Source organism: Canis lupus, chromosome 31 (genome assembly GCF_048164855.1).
Source record: "Canis lupus baileyi chromosome 31, mCanLup2.hap1, whole genome shotgun sequence".
In the NCBI taxonomy this organism is placed as follows: domain Eukaryota; kingdom Metazoa; phylum Chordata; class Mammalia; order Carnivora; family Canidae; genus Canis; species Canis lupus.
The window spans coordinates 12,859,616-12,881,050 of NC_132868.1; the positions used below are offsets into that span (position 1 = coordinate 12,859,616).

Sequence of the window (21,435 nt, forward strand, 5' to 3'; positions counted from 1 at the left end):
CCTGACCACGTACGTTGCCAAAGGTTAACATTTGTGCAGCCGTCCAGTGTTTGCTGAGCTCAGGGGCATTGTCCCCGGGAGCCTCCTGAGACCCACAAGAGCCTGTTTCTCAGCAATTCAAACTTGAACGCGTCTGCGTTTGCATGGTCTCATTAGGGTGGCTCCTCTGGGTGTCCTGTTCAAGCGTCATGACGAACACTGTCACAACTGTCTCCCTGGGTCTGGGGTGGGGGGTCTGCATTGTAGTGCAGAGGCTCTGCACTGGGCGGGAAGGGTCTGTGAGGTCCCCTGACCCGTCCAGTCCCACCGCCAGCCTGCCCTGGGGCCTGAGCACGAGGGCAGCTGGGAGCGGCTGAGAGGAGCCTGCACAGGGTGCCACCAAGCCCTGTGGCTCCCATTTCTGCCCTCCTTTCGTGGACTGTGGTTAGGAGGGAGCTGAGTGGGGTTTTTTTGCCTGTGGTGGGGACAACAGGAGCCCGAGGACCTGAAGGAGAAACCACAGCCTGGGGTCGAGGAGGTCAGGTCTGGGGGCAGTACTGCCGCTGCCTGCTGGCTGCTCACTGGCCGGGCCTGTCCTCTGGGGCTGCTTGTGCCCGCACCCCCCGTGGCTCAGTGGGGCAGCCCTGCTGGCCCTTCACCCCGTGTATCGTGCACATTCTCCACCCTGCTCCCTGCACCCCCTCCGGGCTGAACCCCCCTCCCCCCCTCGCCCAGCCCTCCAGGGAGCAGCCCTCAGTGTCTGGGTCACTCCGCCCCTGTGACAGGGACAAACCCAAGGACCCCCTGCCCAGGGGCGCAGAGCGCAGCAGGTGCCCCATGTCGGGCGGGGGCTGCCCTGGGTACCCCCGAGCCTCGGCCGACGGCATCGCTCCCCGCCCGCGACCCTCGCCGCGCCCGCCGGGCCGGAGAGCAGAGGACGCGGCCGCGGCCCACGCGCTCCTGGGGCTCCGCACACCTCGGCGCGCACGCCCCCGGGCGCCCCGCCCCTTCCTCCCAGGAGCCCCGCCCCGGCGCGGACCCCCTCCCCCGGCCCGCCCCTTCCTCCCGCGGACCCCGCCCCTCCCCGGCCATGCCGCGAGCGCCCCGGTGCCGCGCCGTGCGCGCCCTGCTGCGGGGCCGCTACCGGGAGGTGCTGCCCCTGGCCACCTTCCTGCGGCGCCTGGGGCCCCCGGGCCGGCTGCTCGTGCGGCGCGGGGACCCGGCGGCCTTCCGCGCGCTGGTGGCGCAGTGCCTGGTGTGCGTGCCCTGGGGCGCGCGGCCGCCCCCCGCCGCCCCGTGCTTCCGCCAGGTGGGCCGCGGGGGACCCTGCTGGGGCCGGGGCCCGGGCTGGGGCCGGGGCTGGGGCTGGGAGGGGGACGGCCGCGCGCTTCAAGACGCCGCCGCCCCCCCGCAGGTGTCCTGCCTCAAGGAGCTGGTGGCCAGGGTGGTGCAGCGGCTGTGCGAGCGCGGCGCCAGGAACGTGCTGGCTTTCGGCTTCGCCCTGCTGGACGGAGCGCGCGGCGGGCCCCCCGTGGCCTTCACGACCAGCGTGCGCAGCTACCTGCCCAACACGGTAACCGAGACCCTGCGCGGCAGCGGCGCCTGGGGGCTGCTGCTGCGCCGCGTGGGCGACGATGTGCTCACCCACCTGCTGGCGCGCTGCGCGCTCTACCTGCTGGTGGCTCCGAGCTGCGCCTACCAGGTGTGCGGGCCGCCGCTCTACGACCTCTGCGCCCCCGCCTCTCTGCCGCTCCCGGCCCCCGGGCTCCCCGGGCTCCCCGGGCTCCCCGGGCTCGGGGCCGGGGCCGGGGCCTCGGCGGACCTCAGACCCACACGCCAGGCCCAGAACTCGGGCGCGAGGCGGCGCCGGGGCAGCCCCGGGAGCGGTGTGCCTCTGGCCAAGCGGCCCAGGCGCAGCGTGGCCTCGGAGCCAGAGCGGGGCGCCCACAGGTCCTTTCCCAGGGCCCAGCAGCCTCCTGTCAGCGAAGCTCCGGCTGTGACACCTGCCGCGGCCGCTTCCCCAGCGGCCTCCTGGGAGGGAGGGCCCCCCGGGACTCGTCCAATCACCCCAGCCTGGCATCCATCTCCGGGGCCCCAGGGAGTACCCCATGACCCAGCACACCCCGAGACCAAACGCTTCCTCTACTGCTCGGGTGGCAGGGAGCGGCTGCGCCCCTCCTTCCTGCTCAGTGCCCTGCCGCCTACCCTGAGCGGGGCCCGCAAACTCGTGGAGACCATCTTTCTGGGCTCTGCGCCCCAGAAGCCAGGGGCCGCCCGCAGGATGCGCCGCCTGCCTGCCCGCTACTGGCGAATGAGGCCCCTGTTCCAGGAGCTGCTTGGGAACCACGCCCGGTGCCCCTACCGTGCGCTCCTCAGGACCCACTGCCCGCTTCGGGCCATGGCCGCTAAGGAGGGGTCTGGCAACCAGGCACACAGGGGAGTGGGCATCTGTCCCCTGGAGAGGCCAGTAGCAGCCCCCCAGGAGCAGACGGACTCCACACGCCTGGTACAGCTCCTCCGACAGCACAGCAGCCCCTGGCAGGTGTATGCCTTCCTGAGGGCCTGCCTGTGCTGGCTGGTGCCCACTGGACTCTGGGGCTCCAGGCACAACCAGCGCCGCTTCTTGAGGAACGTGAAGAAGTTCATCTCCCTGGGAAAGCACGCTAAGCTCTCCCTGCAGGAACTGACGTGGAAGATGAAGGTGCGGGACTGCACCTGGCTGCACGGGAACCCAGGTGAGGAGTGCAGGTGAGCAGGTGCCTGGTTGGCCTACAGGAAGGACCAGGCTCACAGCCCGAGTGTGGTAGGCCCCTCCCTCCCAACCATCCATCTCTACCTCCTTCCCCCTCCCATTTACGTGAACGTTGGAGATGCTTGTGGGTGCAGGCACGCCCTGGACCCAAGCAGTGAGCACGTGTGATGTGCATGGACACGCCCACAGCAACCGGTGATGCGTCCAGAAGCTCTCACGAGCACACCTGCACCTTGTTCATCATCCTTTTTTGACTTTAGGGTTTACCACCTTGAAATGGTGCCCCACTCATAGACGTGGGTGCTGGGACAGGAACCCACTTTTGTGGAGTGGAAGATAAGCCTCCTGGGCTTCCAGGCACATCTGGTCAGCCAACATACAGATGTGAATGCCGCGGCGGGACATTCAAAGGAGGGGAGATGGTCTCCTGACCAAGCCCCCCCCCATCTTTAAGGACAGAAGTGTCACCGGGAAACGGAGGAGAGCAGAGGGCTCCGCGATGGGCGTTCTGTGGGATGTTTACTAGGAACCTGCGCTGTGGCGTCCCTCCCACCTTGTTCATCTGAGTTTCACGTGGAGTTTCCTCTGCTCACCGGGTGCCCACCCTGCCCCCCCAGCACCCCCTGCCTGCAGGGCAGCAACCAGGACAGACCTTGCCAACTTGCCATTTGACCTCCCCTAAGCTCCCAAGATGCCTGAGGCTTCTAGATGAAAGGAGGAGGCAGAGGTGTCCGTTAGAGCCACAGTGACCTTCTGGGGCGGAGGTTACCGCGTGCCCTGCCCATCCCCACAGATCATGGTCATGATAGCCTCTGATGGGGGCTGGGGGCACACACTTCAGCTCCCCAGGTGGTGGCAGCCAGCCAGGGCGACCTTCCAGTAACTGGGGCTTGTAAGGTTCTGTGGGTTTTTTTGTGGGAAAACAACACAGCCTGAGCTCTGCCCTCCTAGCAAACAGTTAAGTGTACGGGAAACACGACAAACTGTAAGTGCCATGCTGCACAGCATTTTTCTAGAACTTTCAGCTGGCGTGCCTGTGAACCCGTCACCTGCGGCCCCCTGCCCTGTGCGACAACGTGGGTGTGCCATGACGGTGTCTGGCAGTGGGGGATGTACTGTCGCAGGCCTTGCGCTCTCAGGCTGCCGCTCACTTTTCGGAAAGAGCTGAGTTCTGTGACCGTCCCCAGCTTCACACCGGCTCTGCCCATGGGAAAGAGCTGGTGCATTCCAGGGTGACGAGGGCCCAGCCCCTGGACCTCTCCGAGTCATTGCACACTCAAGCTGTGCCCTGGCCAGCTGTTCCTTCCTACGACCATAGCCTTGCCCAACACGTACTGGGCTGAATAAGTGATGCCTCAACACCAAAGCTCTGTATGCGTGGCCCTCGGGTCGCCTTCTCTGCCCTCCCTGCTGGAACACCCCTTCCTCTGTTGGGCCGGCAGCGACTGTCCTGCCTGCCTCTCAGCCCCCCGACTCCCGTCACAAACTAGTCCCCATCCCCAGAGGCCAGACTGCCGGGCTGTCCACATCTGCTGCCAGGAGTCATGAGACATCATGAAATGAGCTCTTGGTGGCGGCCCTCATCCCCTTACCCCGGGCACACATGGCTCCTCATAGGCTGTGCGCCGCGCCGGTCATCTGTCCCATCGACACGTGCGCCCCTCCCGCCACGGCCCCTGGTCCTCGGAGTGGAGTCCTCTGTCTCCGTAGGGGCCTCAGTGGGGCTTCCCAGAGCCTCGCAGTTAGAATCTGGCCATCGTTGCTGCCAACCTGGAGCATCTGATTTCTTTCCTCTGATGATAGACGCATCCTCTCCGGGTGTGCCTGCCTTTGCCGGACCCTGTGTCCCTGTTTCCGGGGGACTGTGCGCCTCTCCCCCTCCACCCTCCTTCCCTGTCCGCCCAGGTGTTAAGACCTGTAAGCCCTGCCATCTAATCAGGGTCTTTGTCTCCTGCCCTTTTCTTGTCTCAACTTCCCGTCCTCTACCCCAGACCGGTCTTTGGGTCCCCTTTCTACTCTTTTATGGTCTCTCCCATGTCACTTATTAATGGGGAAGCCACCAGTTCCATGGGCGCCATGGCCTCTGTGGCAGCGTGGTGACACCTCTGAGTGCACAGAATAAAATACAGAGGAACACAGGGAGGACTGGGCCTTTGGTGCACGTTCCAGCTGCGGGACATGTGGCTGCCTCTCTTGCCTGTGGGGTTCAGCCTGGAGAACCCCAGGCATTCTGGACGGGATCCAGTGATGCTGCTTAAGGACTGCACGTGACCATAGGGAGAGCCTGTCTCTGCGTCTCCATCCTACTCATAGATAAGAACTGATGACGCAGCCCTGTCATCTCCATCCGGCAGAAACAATGTGACTGCATGTGTAACTTAAACTTTCTGGAAGCCACATTACAAAGTAAAAAACAAAATGGGAAACAAATCTAATAACGTCTTTTGTCGAAGCCCAACATACGCAGGACGTTCTCATTTCACGTAATCAGTAGAAGTGTCGTTAGTGACATGCATCCCTGTAGCTGAGGATCCAGTACACAGCGCCTCAGTCCCGACCTGCCCGTGCCGAGCGGCCGGTGTGGCCACGATGGGCAGTGCAGGTGGGGTCGCGCTCCCCAGGGGCTGGGCTGAGACTATTCTGTGTCTTTCCCTTTTCAGGAGCTTGCTGTGTCCCGGCCGCTGAGCACCGTCGGAGAGAGGAGATCCTGGCCAGGTTCCTGTGCTGGTTGATGGGCACATATGTGGTTGAGCTGCTCAGGTCATTTTTTTATGTCACGGAAACCACGTTTCAAAAGAACCGACTCTTCTTCTACCGGAAGAGCGTCTGGAGCCAGTTACAGAGCATAGGAATCAGGTGTGTTAGTCGGTGCCGTGTGTTCTCCTGTGTAGGTGACAGCCCTGAGTCCTGCTCGCCTTGCTGGCTCCAGGCTCCCTGGGCACCCGTTGCTGGGGGTCCCACGCTGGGCATGGATTCCAGAGACCCCCCCTTTGTTTACCTGGGAAGCAGAGTTTGGGCTGAGGTTTGGGCTCTTGGAAGTGGGAGAACTTTATACCGAATGGAAACCACCACCTGAGCCATGCGGCGCGGGGGCTGTGTCTTCCTGCATCTGGGAGAGGGTCTGGAGGCCTTTGTCGTGGGTTTGAGGTGACAGATGGTGCAGGCTGTTTAATAATTTAAATATTTTAAATTAAATATTTATTTAAATATTTTGTGGCACCTGATCCACAGTGGCTCTTGAGATTCCTTGTGGGGACTGTAGGACCTGTGGCCCTGCCTGGGGGGCATGTGAGTCCCGGGTGGGTTGGGCTTGTGCACTGCCCTTCCCTACTGAGGATGCCAGCCCAGGGAGCATACTCAGCCCCAGCAGCCAGGCGACACCCAGACCCGGGCTGTGGGTGGTTTTGGGGGAAAGGCTGCAGGTCATGGGTCCGTGGAGAGGTGGCTCTGTCTCCTGTGGGGGCTGCAGCGGTCTCCACCTCCCCCCGCCCTTGCCCGAAGTTCCTGTCTGGCCCCAGCCTGTGCTTCCCAGGCCCTGTGCTGGAGGGAACCAGGTGGTTGGGCACCTGCTGGGGAAGGGCACGCCTACAGGTGCCTGGCCACAGCCGCAGCGTCTTAGGTTTCTGGGTGCCTGGCCCTGCCGATTTGAGGAGCACCGCTCTCCACTGCCAGGCCCACCCACCCTGGGCTTCCTGCACGGCTGCCGAGCTGCATCCCATGAGGTTCTCTGTTTCAGACAACTCTTCAATAGTGTGCACCTCCGAGAACTGTCAGAAGCAGAGGTCAGGAGACACCGGGAAGCCAGACCTGCTCTGCTGACCTCCAGACTCCGCTTCCTCCCCAAGCCTAGTGGGCTGCGGCCGATTGTGAATATGGACTACATCATGGGAGCCAGAACATTCCACAGAGACAAGAAGGTCGACTTGTTTCCTTTCTAAGTAAAGTGCACTTAACCCCCAGACTAGGTGTGGACGTAGACGGGGCCAGATGAGGGCCTGCAGCGCGTCAGGCCCATGGGGCACAGAGTACCGTTGACGGGGCCGGGTGCCCGAGTGCAGAGGAGCTGGTAGGAAGGCCGGTCCTAGGAGATGCTGGGGCTTCCATGAACCCACAGGTTCTCATGGCATAGAGCTATCCACTGCTGCAGGGGATGGTGACCCATCTGAGCCAAGGACAGAAAGACCAGGTTATTCCCCTGTCACCAGCCTGTCGGGCTTCCAACGACCCACATGGGACCTCACCCCCATGGTCAGCAACCCCTCCTGCAGGCCCTCACCCTCATGGTCACACCCCCTGCCCCCTCCCTGCAGGACCTCACCCCTGTGGTCAGCATCCCCTCCCTGCTCCTGTGGGACCTCACCCCCATGGTCAGCACCCCTGTCCCCTCCCTGTAGGCCCCCACCCCTGTGGTCAGCACCCCTTTCTGCAGGACTTTGTTCCTATGGTTAGCGTCCTGTGTGTTTCCTCCCCCCCATCACAGCATCTGTCACCAGAGATCTGACTCTTCCAGTGGCTCCATTGAGTGTTTGGGGTGATTTTGTCATTGTGATGCTCCCACTTACGGAAGCAGAGCTGTGGACAGATGCTTGGGGAGACCCTGGGTCTGGGGTGGGTGGGGGGGATCCTCCAGCTACCCTTCCGGAGTCTGAGGGATGTTGAGCAGACCAGGAGGCACAGAGGCAGGGGTTGTTCTGGGGACCCCGCAGGTGGAGGTAGCAAGTCTGACCCAGGCCCCCTCGGGGTGGGCGCCCTCTGACCCAGCTGCCCTGGCCGGGGCTGGCTCTGCAGGTCCAGCATCTCACCTCACAACTGAAGACACTGTTCAGTGTCCTGAACTATGAGCGGGCCCGGCGCCCCAGCCTCCTAGGGGCCTCCATGCTGGGCATGGACGACATCCACAGGGCCTGGCGCACCTTTGTGCTACGCATACGGGCCCAGAATCCGGCACCCCAGCTGTACTTTGTCAAGGTGGGTACCCGGTTCTGGTCCCCGCCCCACACCCAGGCGAGCCAGCTGGGCATGTCAGGCCTATGAGAGCAGCCCCTCCACCAGCTAGCCTGCAGCCTGGGTCCCGGCAGGGGCAGTGGACGAGGAGGAGCGGCTGGCTGGCAGCCCTTGGGTTTGCCCGAAGGGGTGTCCCGTGGTGGAGCCATGTCACATCTCTGTATAGAGGGGGATACGGGCCTGCCCTGGGGTGCTGAGTCTGGGGCCATGGGACAGGTGTGTGCAGCGGAGACAGGGCAGTCACTGGGTGGTCAGGGTGTCCCGGGTCCTCCAGTGTCTGATTCACGCGAGTTTGGTAGTGGCAGGTGAAAACCAGCAGTACCTGGGAGCCTGGGGCCAGGTGAGCACAGGAGCAGCCTGTGAACAGGCACATCGCTCCCACACAGGTGGACGTGACGGGGGCATATGACGCCCTCCCTCAGGACAGGCTGGTAGAGGTGATTGCCAATGTGATCAGGCCTCAGGAAAGCACATACTGCGTGCGCCACTATGCCGTGGTCCAGAGGACTGCCCGGGGACACGTCCGCAAGGCCTTCAAAAGACACGTAAGACCCAGAGGGGCGTGCATCCCACGATGAGGGTGTCTGGTGTGGAGGTGTCCATGACAGGGTGCGTCTGTGGCACTGGTGTGTGTGCCCCTGGAGGCCCTTGCCCGTCTCCGTGGGTGCTGAGCTGCACGTCTTCTGCCCCCAGTCCTGGAAGGTACCCCACACTGTCGTCAGTGTTACGGTCAATTCTCATCGTCCTGCAGGCTGCTGCCTCCTGTCCCCTGTGCACTGGTGTGTGTGCATGGGAGGTGTGCCGGCAGCAGCAGCCACGTATTCTGGTGATGCCCCCCCCGCTGCCCCTTGGGAGCCCGCGCCTGGCCCTTGCCCATGCAGAGGGGCAGGGTGTGCTGCATGGCCAGGGCTAGGGGAGAAGAGAGTAGAGCAGCCGTAGGGGACAGAGCCCACCCAGGAGCTCCCAGGACAACCTCATGTGAGCGCCTCGGGCAAGGCTCCCGAGTGTGGTTTGTGAATCTTGTTTGCCTCAAAATGAGACAGTGTGCCTGTGGACACAGATGGTCGCCAACACCTGGGTTGATGTGGGAAATCACGCGTGCCCCCGCGACCCCCGCTCACTCCCTCAGGGCAACGTCTACTACCTGGACTCACCTGTCTCCAATTCAAGCAGCATGCCCCCTTCCTGTCTGCTTTCTTCTGTTCCCAGTGGGCCTGAGATGTGGCTTTTCCCTGTCCTTGTCGCGGTCGGGGTCCTGTGGCACCAGTGCTGCTGGTGGGGTGCACGTCTGGGGGAGTCCCTGTTTGGGCGGGGCGAACAGGCCACCACGGGCATTCCCCTGACTGCCCCCATGCACAAGAGCCCTCGCTTCTGTTGGGAGCGTTGCCCGGGATGGGGAGTGGGGAGTGGTCAGTGTTGGGGGGCAGACCACCCTGGCATCCCGGGGGCAGTGTCCTCTAGGGCCCGAGGGTGCCCAGGGCTCATGGGGCATCCTCCTGAGGAGCTGCAGGCTGAGAGCCCTTCAGACGTTGGCCACTTGGAGGCCTCCTCCGGTGAGATGTCAGTCGGGTCATCTCCCCACGTGTGATGAGCGGGGTGCCGGGTGCTCCTGATTCCCAGGGTGTCATAGCGCCCAGTGTGGTCCTTGGTCGGGCGGATGCACCACAAACACATGAACACATTCTAGACTGTCTTTGCCTTTTTGTCCCCAAAGTGACGTCCTGCATTTCTGTCAGAATGGGCGCTGCTTTCGCCCCCATGTTCAGCTCTCAGCTGCTGGACTGGACTTCTGGGGTGTAGATTCGAGCTTCTTCAGGTCTTGGCCTCCGTCCACGTGTTTTCTGCCTCTGACCACCCGTTAAGCCTATTTCCTGAATTCTTGGGTCAGCATTCCCATTCTCCCATCTTGGAAATCCCACGTGGGTTTTCTCACAGGCTCCAGGTCTCTGGTTCGCTTTTCCTTCTGTTTCTTTTGTTTTGTTATTTGTTTTTTTTGTTGTTGTTTTTTTTATTTACTTCTAATTTTTTTGTTTGTTTTTAAATCCCGGCAACTCAGGAGCCGTCTCGTCCAGAGGCAGGTTCCTATCACAGCTGCTCTGCTGTTTCTGTTGTTTTATCTGTGGTTTGGTCACGCAGGCCTGCCTCCTCTCATTTGTTTTTCATGAGATGCCAGCCTCTACAAAATTAAAAGCATAGGTTTTGCATAAAACTTTTTTTCTGTAGGGGTTCATCGCTCCCCTGACAGTGGGACTGATGGATCCCATGGGTCTGACAGGGTTGGTGTTAGACCATGTAGGGCTGGCCCCTGCCCCCCACCCCAGCCCCTTGCACTCACCTGAGGGCCCCCGACAACCCCTGCAGCCACCAGTGCTCACGAGACGGCCCCCCCTCTGCTCCCTGAGAGCCCCCTGACACCCTGCTGAGAGCTCCCCACCCCCTCTGCTCACCTGAGAGCCCCCTGACACCCTGCTGCAGCCCCCTGCACTTACCTGAGGGCCCCCGACACCCCCCTGTGGCCCCCTGTGCTCACCTGAGGGCCCCTGATACCACCTTAGCCCCTTCCACTCACCTGGGAGCCCCCAGCCCCCCTTTACTCACCTGAGAGTCCCTTTACCCCCCACCCCGACTGCAGCCCTCCCTCTACTCACCTGAGGGCTCCCCTACCCCTCACCCCCATTGCACACCCCCATGCTTACACAAGAGCCCCCCCGCCAGGTGACAGCCCCTCTTTCCCCTGGGGTGCCCAGTGCTCAGAGCTGAGAAGTAGTTGCAGGTTTGGACATTTCTCCACCTACTCCTCAGACCAGTCCCTCCTCCTGGCTGCTGGGGTGGCCCTGACCCCTACTGCCTTCTGCTCACACTCCCCCTCCCACAGTGAATGGACAGGCCTGAGAGGTCTTGGGAAGGTGGGACTTCTCCCAAGACTGGGACCCCAGTGGCTCTCCTCGGCCTGTCACCAGCTGCTGGGGAGTGACCTGGACAGCTCCTGTGGCCTATGGCACGACCATTGTCCTCCTGGTCCTGGCTGGGTGTCTGCCTGCCTCAGCCCCTTGTCTTTGCCAGCAGGTGTCCACCTTTGCAGACCTGCAGCCTTACATGAGACAGTTTGTGGAGCGTCTGCAAGAGACAAGCTCGTTGAGGGACGCCGTGGTCATCGAGCAGGTGGGGGGAGCACAGCTCACCGCGGGAGGAACGTGGACATGGGTGGAGGGGCCCCGTGCAGCCTCCGCGGACTGCGCCGTGCTGCCTTTGGCCTCATTTCTGCCTTCCCACCAAGCCGCGTCCTCTGCCGCTGCCCAGCCTTCCTGTGGTTCGCTAGAGATGTCCTCTGCCTCGGGTTGGATCATGAGGCCGGAAGAATCTGTGCCCTGTCCTGTGGGAGGATAAGTTGGCTTTGCTGTGTCACCCCATCTGGGGTTGACCATCTAGCAGGAAACCTGTTTTTCTTGCATGTAAGCAGGGGCTGCTCGTGAGCGCGGGGCCCTCGGTGATGGCTTAGCCCACGTGGCTGTGGAACCACTTACAGGGACAAGCTCGGCCACCCGCTGAGGCTCTGACATGCAGACCCGTCTTCTCTGGCTGCTGGGGGCCACAGGCCACATGCTTACTGGCACGTGCCATCTGGGCAGTGTCCACAGGCTCAAGCCCAGCCGGAGCCACAGACCACCTGGTGTGGCCTCCAGCGCAGCGCCCCTGCCCGTGTGCGTGCCGCCCTGCCTGCCCACACGTCTGTGCCTTCTTCCAGAGCTCCTCTCTGAACGAAGCCGGCAGCAGCCTTTTCCACCTCTTCCTGCGTCTGGTACACAATCACGTCGTAAGGATCGGGGGCAAGTGAGTTGGGGTCCTCAGCACCTTTCCGTCATCATCCTGAGACCCCCCTGCCCGCGTTGGGGGGCATCGCATTCCACATAGGCATGCTGGCCCCTCGGCTCCCAGGGTTTGGGAGGTCCTCTGGCGTCTAAATGCCGGCAGATGATTTTTTTTTATTCGTGCCAACAAAACCAGACAACTCTGGGTGAGCAGATGCGTGAGGACCCCAGCGTGGCTGATGAGAGCAGTGCTCCCCGTGGTTCAGGTCATGGCTGAGGTCGTTAGGGGTCAGCTTGGATGCGGCGCCTCTCTGGGGTCATTCCTTGGGCTCCGGAAATCAGAAGTTTCATAGTTCAAGGAGGTGCTGTTACTACAGTTAGGAGGAGTGAGAGCATTCACAATAGTGAGGTAATATTCACAATATAAGCTGATACCTGCATTCCGAAAGGCTCCCCCACAGTGCACAGCGGCGTGGGGAGGGGGGTCTTCACACGGATAGCTTGCCTGGACGTCCGTCAGTGGTACCCGTGTCACAAGAGAACTGTTTCAAAAAAAAAAAAAAAAGCCCACAAGAGAGTTGTTTCCATGGGAAAGGCCAAACCCATGGCCCCCAGGCCTCCCTGAGAAGCGCCACTCACTTCGCCGCCACTGTGACCTTGATAAAAACGAGTCGTGCCTCGTGCGGATGGTTGCGTGTGTGAACAGACCCCCAGCAGGACTCTGTGGGAGCCTGTGCCCAACCTGGATTCATACCCCCAGATCTGTGTGTTGGCGGGAGGGGGGGTCTGCAAGCATGGGGGTCTGTGACACGAGCGCCAGGCCCGCCGTGGCCTGCTCCTGCCCGCAGGTCCTACATCCAGTGTCAGGGGGTCCCTCAGGGCTCTATCCTGTCCACTCTACTGTGCAGTCTGTGCTACGGGGACATGGAGCGCAGGTTGTTTCCTGGAATCGAGCAGGACGGGTACGGATCCCTCATGGCGCCCGTCTTCCTGGCCCTCGAGGTGTGGACGGGGCCATGTGTGTCTTTGTGTGAGGCCATGTGGGAGGTTGTGGGGGGTCAGCCAGGGCTTCTGAGTGGCAGCCGCGCCTCTGTCCCTGTGTCCCCGGCCACCACTGCATCCATGAGACCCGTCAGCCATTGTCCAGATCCTTTGGAGAGGATTACATGATTTTGTCTACATGAACGGGGATGCTGGCGTTTGTCCAACGTCGGGCCTCTGGCTGCAGCCCTCGGCGCCTCTCTGCTGCAGGGTCCTCCTGCGCCTGGTGGACGACTTCCTGCTGGTCACCCCTCACCTGACGCAAGCGCAAGCCTTTCTCAGGTAAGGGTCCCTATGCGTCTCTGTGGCACTCCTGCGGCCCATGAGCCCCGACCTGACTCGCCGAGTCACGGTGCCCACCTCGCATCTGTGCTCCCCGAGGTGTCTTGCCTCTGGCGAGCGGTGCGCCATGCGTTCTGGGGGTTCTGAGAGCCAGGGCTGTGGCCGTGGGAGTGGAGCCTGAGCCTGGGGTGGGAGGTGGGTGGGCATGGGCGGTGCCCTGGGGGGGCGGGCTGCGTCCCTGGAGGCTGTGCTGCACACACAGGAACAAAGTGCGGCCCGAGTGCTGGTACAGCTCCCCAGGGGCGCCTCTCTGTAGGCCATGTGGGAGGGAGGGTCTGTCTGTCTGTCGACGTGCTCACTGGTGGTGCTCAGGGCCGAGCGACCACTTGGGAGCTTGGTGCATTTTGCCAGAATTCAGTCGGCACAAGGGCTCCTTTCCTTCGCGCCGTGGTCCTCAGTGCTGTCCCTCTCAGGCCCCAGGTGGCCAGCGGCTTATTTTCCAGTGGCTTTTCCAAGGAAAGAGAAGGTTATAAACCAAGGGGTGTTTGTTCTGGACAAACCCATCTAGACAGTATCTCCGACCCTGAGCCTGCCAACAGGGTCCCACGGGGTTCCCAGGGCTCAGAGTGAGCTAGTGTTCAGCAGGTGTGTCCTAGGGCCACCGTCCACACAGCAGCCCGGTACAGGCCTCCCTACAAATGTGAGTTCATCACAATGCAGTCCAATGACAGATTCTGATCCTCGGGCAGGGCCATGTCCTGAGAGCTCCGTACCCACGCATGGCCAGTAGCTGCCACGGGCACAGCGTCGCTGCTGCCATGAGAATCCTGGGGGTCAGGTCGCAGGCAGGTGGCTCAGAGTATGTGTGGCAGGAAGCGAACCACTGGGTGGGGACATCCTGCATCCCGTATCCAGCCTGGATTCCGCCCGCACGGGCGGCCTGGCACATCTGACATCCGTGGGGAGATGCTCCCCAACTTGGGACACGTGGGTCCTGTGCTTCAGGCCCTTCCCTGGCGGGGCTTCTGCCCCACTGTGGACAGTCCCCTCCTTTAAAACTGTCAACCGTGTCAGCAGGACACCCTGGTGACACCCTGACTCACGGTGGCACATGGGACACACAGGCTGCTGTCACGGAGAGGATCTCGTCCCTTGGGCTCTGCCGTCCAGACCCTGCATTCTCCTCACAGCCGGATCCCGAGCTGATGGCTCACCTGCTGTTCCCATGAGTAGGGTCAGCTCGGTGGGGGCTGGGCTCTCGGGTGCTGGCGCTTGGTCTCCAGGAGCCTCTGGGAAGGAGCACCCGGCGCCTGGTCGGGGCTCTGTCCAGCCATCCTCAGGGGCCTCTCTGGGGTTCTCCACGTAGCATAGAATGAGCGCCCCCAGAGCCCCAGGCGGCGTCCCCTCCCCTGGCAGCTGACAGGTCCCTGTGCTGTAGGACCCTGGTCAAAGGTGTTCCTGAGTACGGCTGCAGGGCCAACTTGCAGAAGACGGCGGTGAACTTCCCCGTGGAGGACGGCGCCCTGGGCAGCGCGGCCCCCCTCCAGCTGCCAGCGCACTGTCTGTTCCCCTGGTGCGGCCTGCTGCTGGACACCCGGACCCTGGAGGTGTCCTGTGACTACTCCAGGTGAGCGCACCCACCAGGGATGCCACTTAGCACGCTCCCACTCCTGTCTCCACAAGGCTGCGATCCCGAGAGGTCAGGGTTCAGGGTGCCCAGCCCCCCATCCAGACGGGGGCAGAACACATCCTCCTTGGGATCGAGAGCACTGGCCAGGCGAGCGGTCCCCTGGGCTGTCTGTGGTACAAGGAATCTGGGCAAGAGACGGCATCACCGGTGTGCTCTGCAGGGAGGTTTGGGGACGGCTGCACACAAGTCTCCTCAGGACAAGGGCACACTCCTGACGCCCTCTGTGGCCTCACTGGGTGCCTGTCATCCCTCCGGGGAGCAGGGCTTGAGCACGTGGGGCCTGCTGTGTGCAGGATGGGGGACCCCGTCCTGGCGAGCTCAGGCTGCCGCGAACAATGCCCCCGACCGGGCCACTGCACCAGACTCTGTCCTCACACCGTGGAGGCTGTGAACCCCGGGTCGGGGTCCTCTTCAGGCCGCTCCTTGGCACATAGACGCGGGGTCTGTGTCCTCACGTCTCTCTGCGTTCCAGCATCATCTCTGGCGTCTCTCCCTGCAAGGACATGAGTCCTGTGGGGTCAGGGCCCACCTCTGACCCCACACATGGTCACGTGGCTCAGGGCTGTCACGGGGCCTCCCAGCCCGGCCCTGGCTTGGCAGAGACACAGCTCACGGTGGACGTGGGTGCTGGAATCTGCTCCCTGAGGAGTGAACAGTACAGATCGCACCGCTGTGGTGGGGGCGGGGCTTCCCTGGCTGACCTTGGTCCCTCAGGCCTCCCGGCTTGGGCGCTCCCCGTCTGCACTTGGACCTGTCTCCACAGGGCTTTTTCCACCCTTGCAGCCACTGTGCTGCCCCTGCCCACCCCCACCCCCTCACTGGGGACCCATCTGTGCATTTGGCAGCCTGGGCAGGTGGGCTGCATGGGGGTACCGTGTCTCAGGGCCCCCACTCTGTACGACAGCTATGCCCACACCTCCATCCGCGCGAGCCTCACCTTCAGCCAGGGTGCCAAGCCGGGGAGGAACATGCGGCGCAAGCTGTTGGCCGTCTTGCGGCTGAAGTGCTGCGCGTTGTTTCTGGATCTGCAGGTGAGCACGGCCCACAGGCTGAGCCATGCCTGTGAGGCTTGTGTGCCTTACGGCACGTGTGCCACGTGTGTGGGTGTGAGTGCACATGTGTGTGTGCCATGTGTATGGGTGTGCATGCATGTGCAAGTACACACGCATGTACACGTGGAGGCAAATGCCCTCAACCTCGCCTGCACCCATCTTCCTGGACACCAGGGTCCCTCCCCACAGTGGGGGTCCAGAGCCACTTGGCGCTCACATTCTGGTTGCTCCCTGCCTGTCCTTCCCTCCAGCGGGTCAGGGCCCACTTGGAGCTATCCCCGCCTCCCTGTGACCTGGTGATAAAGCAAGAGATGGAGGACATTCTAGAGGCCCTTGCATCACTTGTCTTTCTTTGTGACTCAGGTGAACGGCATCCACACGGTCTATATGAACGTTTACAAGATCTTCTTACTGCAGGCTTACAGGTGGGTTCACGGGCCACATGGCCACAGGCCACAGGGCCGTCTGACCCTGGCTGTCCTTCAGCCCAGGAGAGCATCCTGCACTCCGGTGTCCTGGGTCATTTGCCAGGTTTCCAGGGGCTGGCACAGCAGCCTTGTGTGTGCACACGTACACCTTGCTTCATTGGAGGTGTCTGTCCCATCACCAGGAGGTGATGGGTGGCCAGCTTGGCCCGGGGTGTCCCCGCTCCTATGTACTGACCCAGGACCTCGCAGGGGCCTGGAGCACGAGGCAGGTGCAGACACCACAGGGCTCAGGTCCCAGGCAGTGGGGGATCAGGTGGGTCAGGTGATAGTCCGCGGCCCCCTTAAGGGGTGGTGGGATGTGGCCCCCAAACAGCCCAGGGGCCATTCCTGCCCTACTAATGTGAACGTCGGAGGCCCATTCTGCTCCTGGAATATTCTCTGTACTGGGTGTCTGGACAGCTGTGGGGCCCTTTGGCGGTGGAGCCTTCCTAACAGCTCTCGGGGTGGGGGGGTGGGGAGACATTTCTTCCTTTGGGCCGTTAACCCCACTGATCACATTGGCCGCCCTAGCCATAGGGACACAAAAGCCGGGCTTTGCTGGTTTCTGAGGGCCACCTGCCCCTTCGCAGCTCTGGGGGCAGCTAACTTCCAGCTGTAGTCAGGACAGAGGGACGTGTGAGCCGTGGGGCTGGTCAAGGGGCCAGGCTTCCGTGTGGAGCTATGGTGAGTCTGTAACCTGGAGCTGTGCATTTGTTGTGCAGTGAGCTTCCTGTCTCATGGGGACGGGGCAGGCTGCATAAGACGCTCCCCTGTGGCGCCAGGCCAGGAAGCTCTCCGGCCCCAGAGGGCCTGTGCCCCTGAGTCTGCCTGTTGCGTGTCCACTGTCGTGTCGGGTGGTGCAGAGCTCACCCGTTCAGCCGGGGCTCCCACGGGGCTCAGGGCTCTGCCTCTGTCCTTGAAACCTGTTGCCTCCAACCACGCACCTCTGCTCTCATGGGCGGCCTGCCTGACGTCTCTGGAAACATGCTCAGAGTGTAGCACGAACGTGCCCACACGCCACACACGGTGAGATTGGAGGTGGTGGACGCTCACCTGCTTCTCTGGCCCCCAGGGGGTAGGAAAACAGTCTGGTGGTGCTTCCAAGGCCAGGGGCAGGCCAGTCCCCCAGCCAGCTGTAGGTCCCACCCTGGTGCCCAGGCCAGCTTCGTCCCTGTCCCCACACCGGGACCTGTCTTCCAGGGCCCAGCTCTGGACACCTGCCCCCACCTGGGGACCCATCCCTCACGGGGCCCAGCTCCAGATACCTGCCCACCGGGAAATGTTTGAGTCCTGGGTTCAGGGAGGTGCCCTCAGGCAGCTCTGTAAGCTCCTCAGTTCAAGCATGTGCAGCCCTATGACGGCAGGTGCTGCATGCTACGGGCTTCTCCACCCACGGGCATGTGTGTCAGTAGTTTCCATGTGGATGTCGAGGCACGTGGGAGGCTCTGAGGGCCCCATTCCCTCTGGGGCAGGAGTGTGGTATGTGAAGCTGGCCCGTGACCAGCGGCTGAGGCCAGCGAGGCCACGTGTGTCCCACCCAAAGTGGGACACTAGCTCATGCACTTGTGTCTGCTCGGAACCCGCCAGGCTCGGCAAGTCTCGTAGCCCTGGGTACGCTCCAGGCTGGCAGTGTTGTAGGTGAGTCCAGGAGTGGAGGCCTTTCCAGAGAGGGTCCTCCACCCATAGAGCAAGCTTCTCCCCCAGGCCACAGCCACAGACTGACCCCGGGACCGCAGACATGACGTCTGTGCATTACCAACCCTGGCTCCAGTCTCCCACAGGCGGGAAAGTACTTCCCTTGGGTTATCACACGAGGTCAGAGTGACACGTGTGCACATGATGCCAGGTGGTCAGCGAGACCAGGAGCACGGGGTACCTGGTGAGAGGCTTGCCGGGCAGTCGCGCACACGCATGCACACAGGGACGTGCACACAGGGACATGTTCCAGCTGGGGGACATTCCTCCCACGAAGCGTCCTTCCCGCAGGTTCCATGCATGTGTGCTCCAGCTTCCATTCAACCAGCCAGTGAGGAAGAACCCCTCCTTCTTCCTCCGTGTTATCACGGACACCGCGTCGTGCTGCTACTCCCTTCTCAAAGCCAGGAACGCAGGTGTGCGTGCGTGCTAAGTAGGCGCCGCTGGTGGGTTTGTGGAGTCACATGGGTGCTCACCTCACGTGTCCACAGAGGTGCCGTGCGCCCTGGGAGCTCCCCACCAGGCCCTGCCCTGCCAACCCCTGCAACCTTGGCCATGTGTGTGAATCCAAACCAGCAGGGGTGGGGGAGGCCGGGTCCCAGGAACCTGGGGGGGCCTGTGTGGCTGCTCGTCCATCTCTGCCCCCCCTCGGCCCCCCAAGGACACTCTCAGCCCCCCTCAGCCTCATCACAGGGCATCTGGTTGGCCTGCAGTTCAGGCTATGCTGTGTGTCCCATGGGTCCTTGGTCTTTCCCTTTTGTGGATGGTTCTTCAGAAAAGTGGAGAAAGCGCCCCCACCAGGGCTCCCTGGTGCTGGGGTGGGGACTGCCCTGGAAACAAAATTGCCCATTTGCCCCTGGCCTGTGCACCTTCTTCTGCGTCAGGGCGGGCAGGGACCCCAGGTCTCTCCGGGAGGGGACCAGGGCTGGGTGGGGCCTTAGCCTGTTCACGTGTCCCTGCAGGGCTGTCCCTGGGGGCCAAGGGCGCCTCTGGCCTGTTTCCTTCTGAAGCCGCACGGTGGCTCTGCCTCCACGCCTTCCTGCTCAAGCTGGCGCATCACAGTGGCACCTACAGGTGTCTCCTGGGGGCACTCCAGGCAGGTAAGTAGGGTGGGGAGCCCTCGGCCCCAGAGGTGCCCCTTGTGTGATAACAGGGCCCTGTCCCTGTATGGGGGTGTGTCTGACAGGCAGTGGGGGGGTCCAGGAGCCCCAGGTGATGATGGGGTGCAGGCACCCTGGGGTCACAGGCTGTCACCTGAAGGGTGGGCACGCCCACCTGGTCACTCCACACCTCACCTCCTGCCTGTGGGGAGAGTCCAGGCCCCGCTTCCCTCCAGCCCTGCTGGTAGGTGTCCTCTATGCCCTGACCTGCATCCCCGAGCCCCTTCCCCGGCTGCCCCGACACCACCAGAGGGACCCTCAGCAGCAGATCTTCGCAGACCTCTCTCCCACCCATACCAGCTGGCACCTGGAGCCTGGCCCGTACCCGGGGCCCAGACCATGCCCACCTGGCCTTCTGCGGGGTCCCGAGGCCATCCTAGAGGCCACTTTCCGGGGCATTCATGTATCACTCGTTCCCCTACAGCCAAGGCACACCTGGGCCGGCAGCTCCCGAGGGGGACACTGGCTGCCCTGGAGGCAGCGGCTGACCCCAGCCTGACTGCAGACTTCAAGACCATTTTGGACTGATGCCCCGTGCTGCCCTCAGCCCAGAGGTGCCCCGGCCCATGTGCCTCCACGTGGAGGGAGGGGCCGGCTCACTGTAAGGTCTGAGGCCCTGAGAGTTGAGCTGCTGGCCAGGCTGCCCCAGGAGAGCTTGGCCCACGCGTCTTCCAGGGGGAGAGCAACCCAGCACCCTCCTGTGATTGGGGTTTGGACCGCCAGGAGGGGGCAGGAGAGAAGCCTGTGTGGACCTTGTTCACCCCCGCCCCCTACCCCACCTCTGCGGGACTGCCCCAGGCTGTAAGGACTGCAACGTGTCCCCGAGGGCGCATGGGGGCACGTGGGGTGCTCGGTGTTGGGTGTGGGCTCCTTCCTGCCAACCTGCACAGCACCCAGGCTTGGACCGTCCACACCTACCTGGGAGCCGTGCCTGCCCCCGGTCAGCCCCGAGCTGCGTCCAAAGTCTGTGTCCCATAGAGCTTTCCCCAGAGGCTGAGGGCCCAGTCAGCTGTTCCAGACCCAGCCCCGCCCATCCTGATGACCTCACCCTGCCCCTTATACCCCCGCCAGCCTCCTGGAGCCTTGGTGTCTGGCTCACCCCACCCCGTCTCCACCCCCACTTCCAGCTCTTCCCCCCACCCCAGTCCTTGCACAGCACACGGGGGTCCCAGGCCATCCTGGCGGCGCCCCTCCCGGACCACCCTCTGCCCCTGGACTTACTGTCCCGGTGACTTCTGGAAAGCCATGGAAACAATACACCGAGGCTTTGATCTTAGAGGTTTCCACTTTTCCATGTTTATATTAAAATACATCATGTGTGAGGCATCCATATCATTTCCCATAATTACAGAGATCTAGGCTGGTGTCCACACATCATGTATAGGGTCCTGGGGCTGATGGGGATTCCACAGGACTTCCTGGGGCAGGGGTGAGGAGGCTGGGGGGGTGGTAGTAAAGGGCACCCCTGGGGCAGGTGCAGTATGACATCCACCCCACCTACAGCTGACTCCTACTGTGCTGTGGACCCTGGAAGAGCCTGTGGCCCGGGACACATGGTTCCCTGCTAAGTGCATGTCCCCTCTCCACGTGATCTCCTGGACGGCTCCTTGGAGGAGCAGATCGTGGAGTAATGATATAGGGGGTGGGAGGTCGGTGGTAGCCCGCCGCCCCATGTCTAGCCCTGGCCCTCCCCTCTGGGCTGTTAGGCTCCTTCTCCTGTACTCTGGATCTGGGCAGATGGAAGTGCATGTCCATCTGTCCGCTTTGACTCCTGGGGATGGCCCTGTCCCTCTGCCATCCACATCCTGACCGTTGTAGGATTCATTTATTCATTCACGTACTGTCATGTCTGTTTAGCTGAGCTCCGAGGCCCTGCTCACGCAGTGCAGACGTGTTGGCCAGCAGCGCCTCAGCCTGGGAGCAGGTGTTGTGGGGATGGACTCTAGGCAGAGCTGTTTGAGCAGGTCCCCAGGGGCGAGCTCTGCGAAGGATCCTGCTTGTGTACCTGGGAGCCTTCCAGGTGAGGGGACAGTAGGAGGGGCCACAGGAAGGGCCATGTTGGGGTGTGGTACTCTGCTCAGGATCATGTGTCAGGACCTTGGGGTGGGGGCAACGAGCGACCCCACAAGTTGTGGCAGGAGGGGGTCAGCCCACAGCAGCAGGGTAGCTCAGATGGAACTTCTGGGAGAGGTGGGGTTCTCAGGGGCGCTGGGGGATGAGGTGCTGGTTGTCAGCCTGAGCTGTCCCTGGGGGCTTGAGCCGCGCAGGTGCTCCCCCACATCTCTGGTTTGGCAAATCTGGGGAGGGGCCTGGGTTTGCCCTTGTAGGGAGTTCCAATATGATGCTGGGGGGCAGGAGCACCCATGCTGAGAACCACCGCAGGGAAGATGGGCAGCTTCAGTGGCGGCTTCACAGTCAGGGTTAGGAGTTTGGAGGTGGGTAGACGATATCATTGTGGGGTCATGGCTGAAGCCACCAGGGAAGTGGCCTGAGCTCATGGAGGG

At 62.5% G+C, this 21,435-nt stretch overlaps 1 protein-coding gene across 2 annotated transcripts; it reads left to right on the plus strand.

Annotated features, from left to right (window-relative positions):
* The first annotated feature begins 1,069 nt into the window (after positions 1–1,069).
* On the plus strand, positions 1,070–20,346 carry TERT (telomerase reverse transcriptase). Of its 2 annotated transcripts, XM_072807399.1 has the most exons (16): positions 1,070–1,288; positions 1,394–2,714; positions 5,392–5,587; positions 6,468–6,648; positions 7,520–7,699; positions 8,122–8,280; positions 10,802–10,897; positions 11,481–11,566; positions 12,393–12,506; positions 12,796–12,867; positions 14,306–14,494; positions 15,462–15,588; positions 15,973–16,034; positions 18,063–18,187; positions 18,734–18,871; positions 19,356–20,346. In XM_072807399.1, exons 1-16 carry the CDS (start codon positions 1,070–1,072, stop codon positions 19,457–19,459), a joined length of 3,369 nt encoding a protein of 1,122 aa, XP_072663500.1. In that variant the 3' UTR covers positions 19,460–20,346. The 2 variants fall into 2 exon arrangements, 1 of the variants encoding a protein (XP_072663500.1); XR_012021725.1 differs by lacking the exons at positions 18,734–18,871; positions 19,356–20,346 and adding an exon at positions 16,667–16,760.
* The last annotated feature ends 1,089 nt before the right edge of the window (positions 20,347–21,435 follow it).

Excerpts from the sequence above, each read along its gene's own strand:
- TERT (XM_072807399.1), top strand. The coding sequence starts at position 1,070 with ATGCCGCGAGCGCCCCGGTGCCGCGCCGTGCGCGCCCTGCTGCGGGGC. Across the intron at positions 8,281-10,801 it reads GCAAGGCCTTCAAAAGACAC|GTGTCCACCTTTGCAGACCT; the intron begins GTAAGACCCAGA and ends CTTTGCCAGCAG. Across the intron at positions 15,589-15,972 it reads CGTTGTTTCTGGATCTGCAG|GTGAACGGCATCCACACGGT; the intron begins GTGAGCACGGCC and ends TTTGTGACTCAG.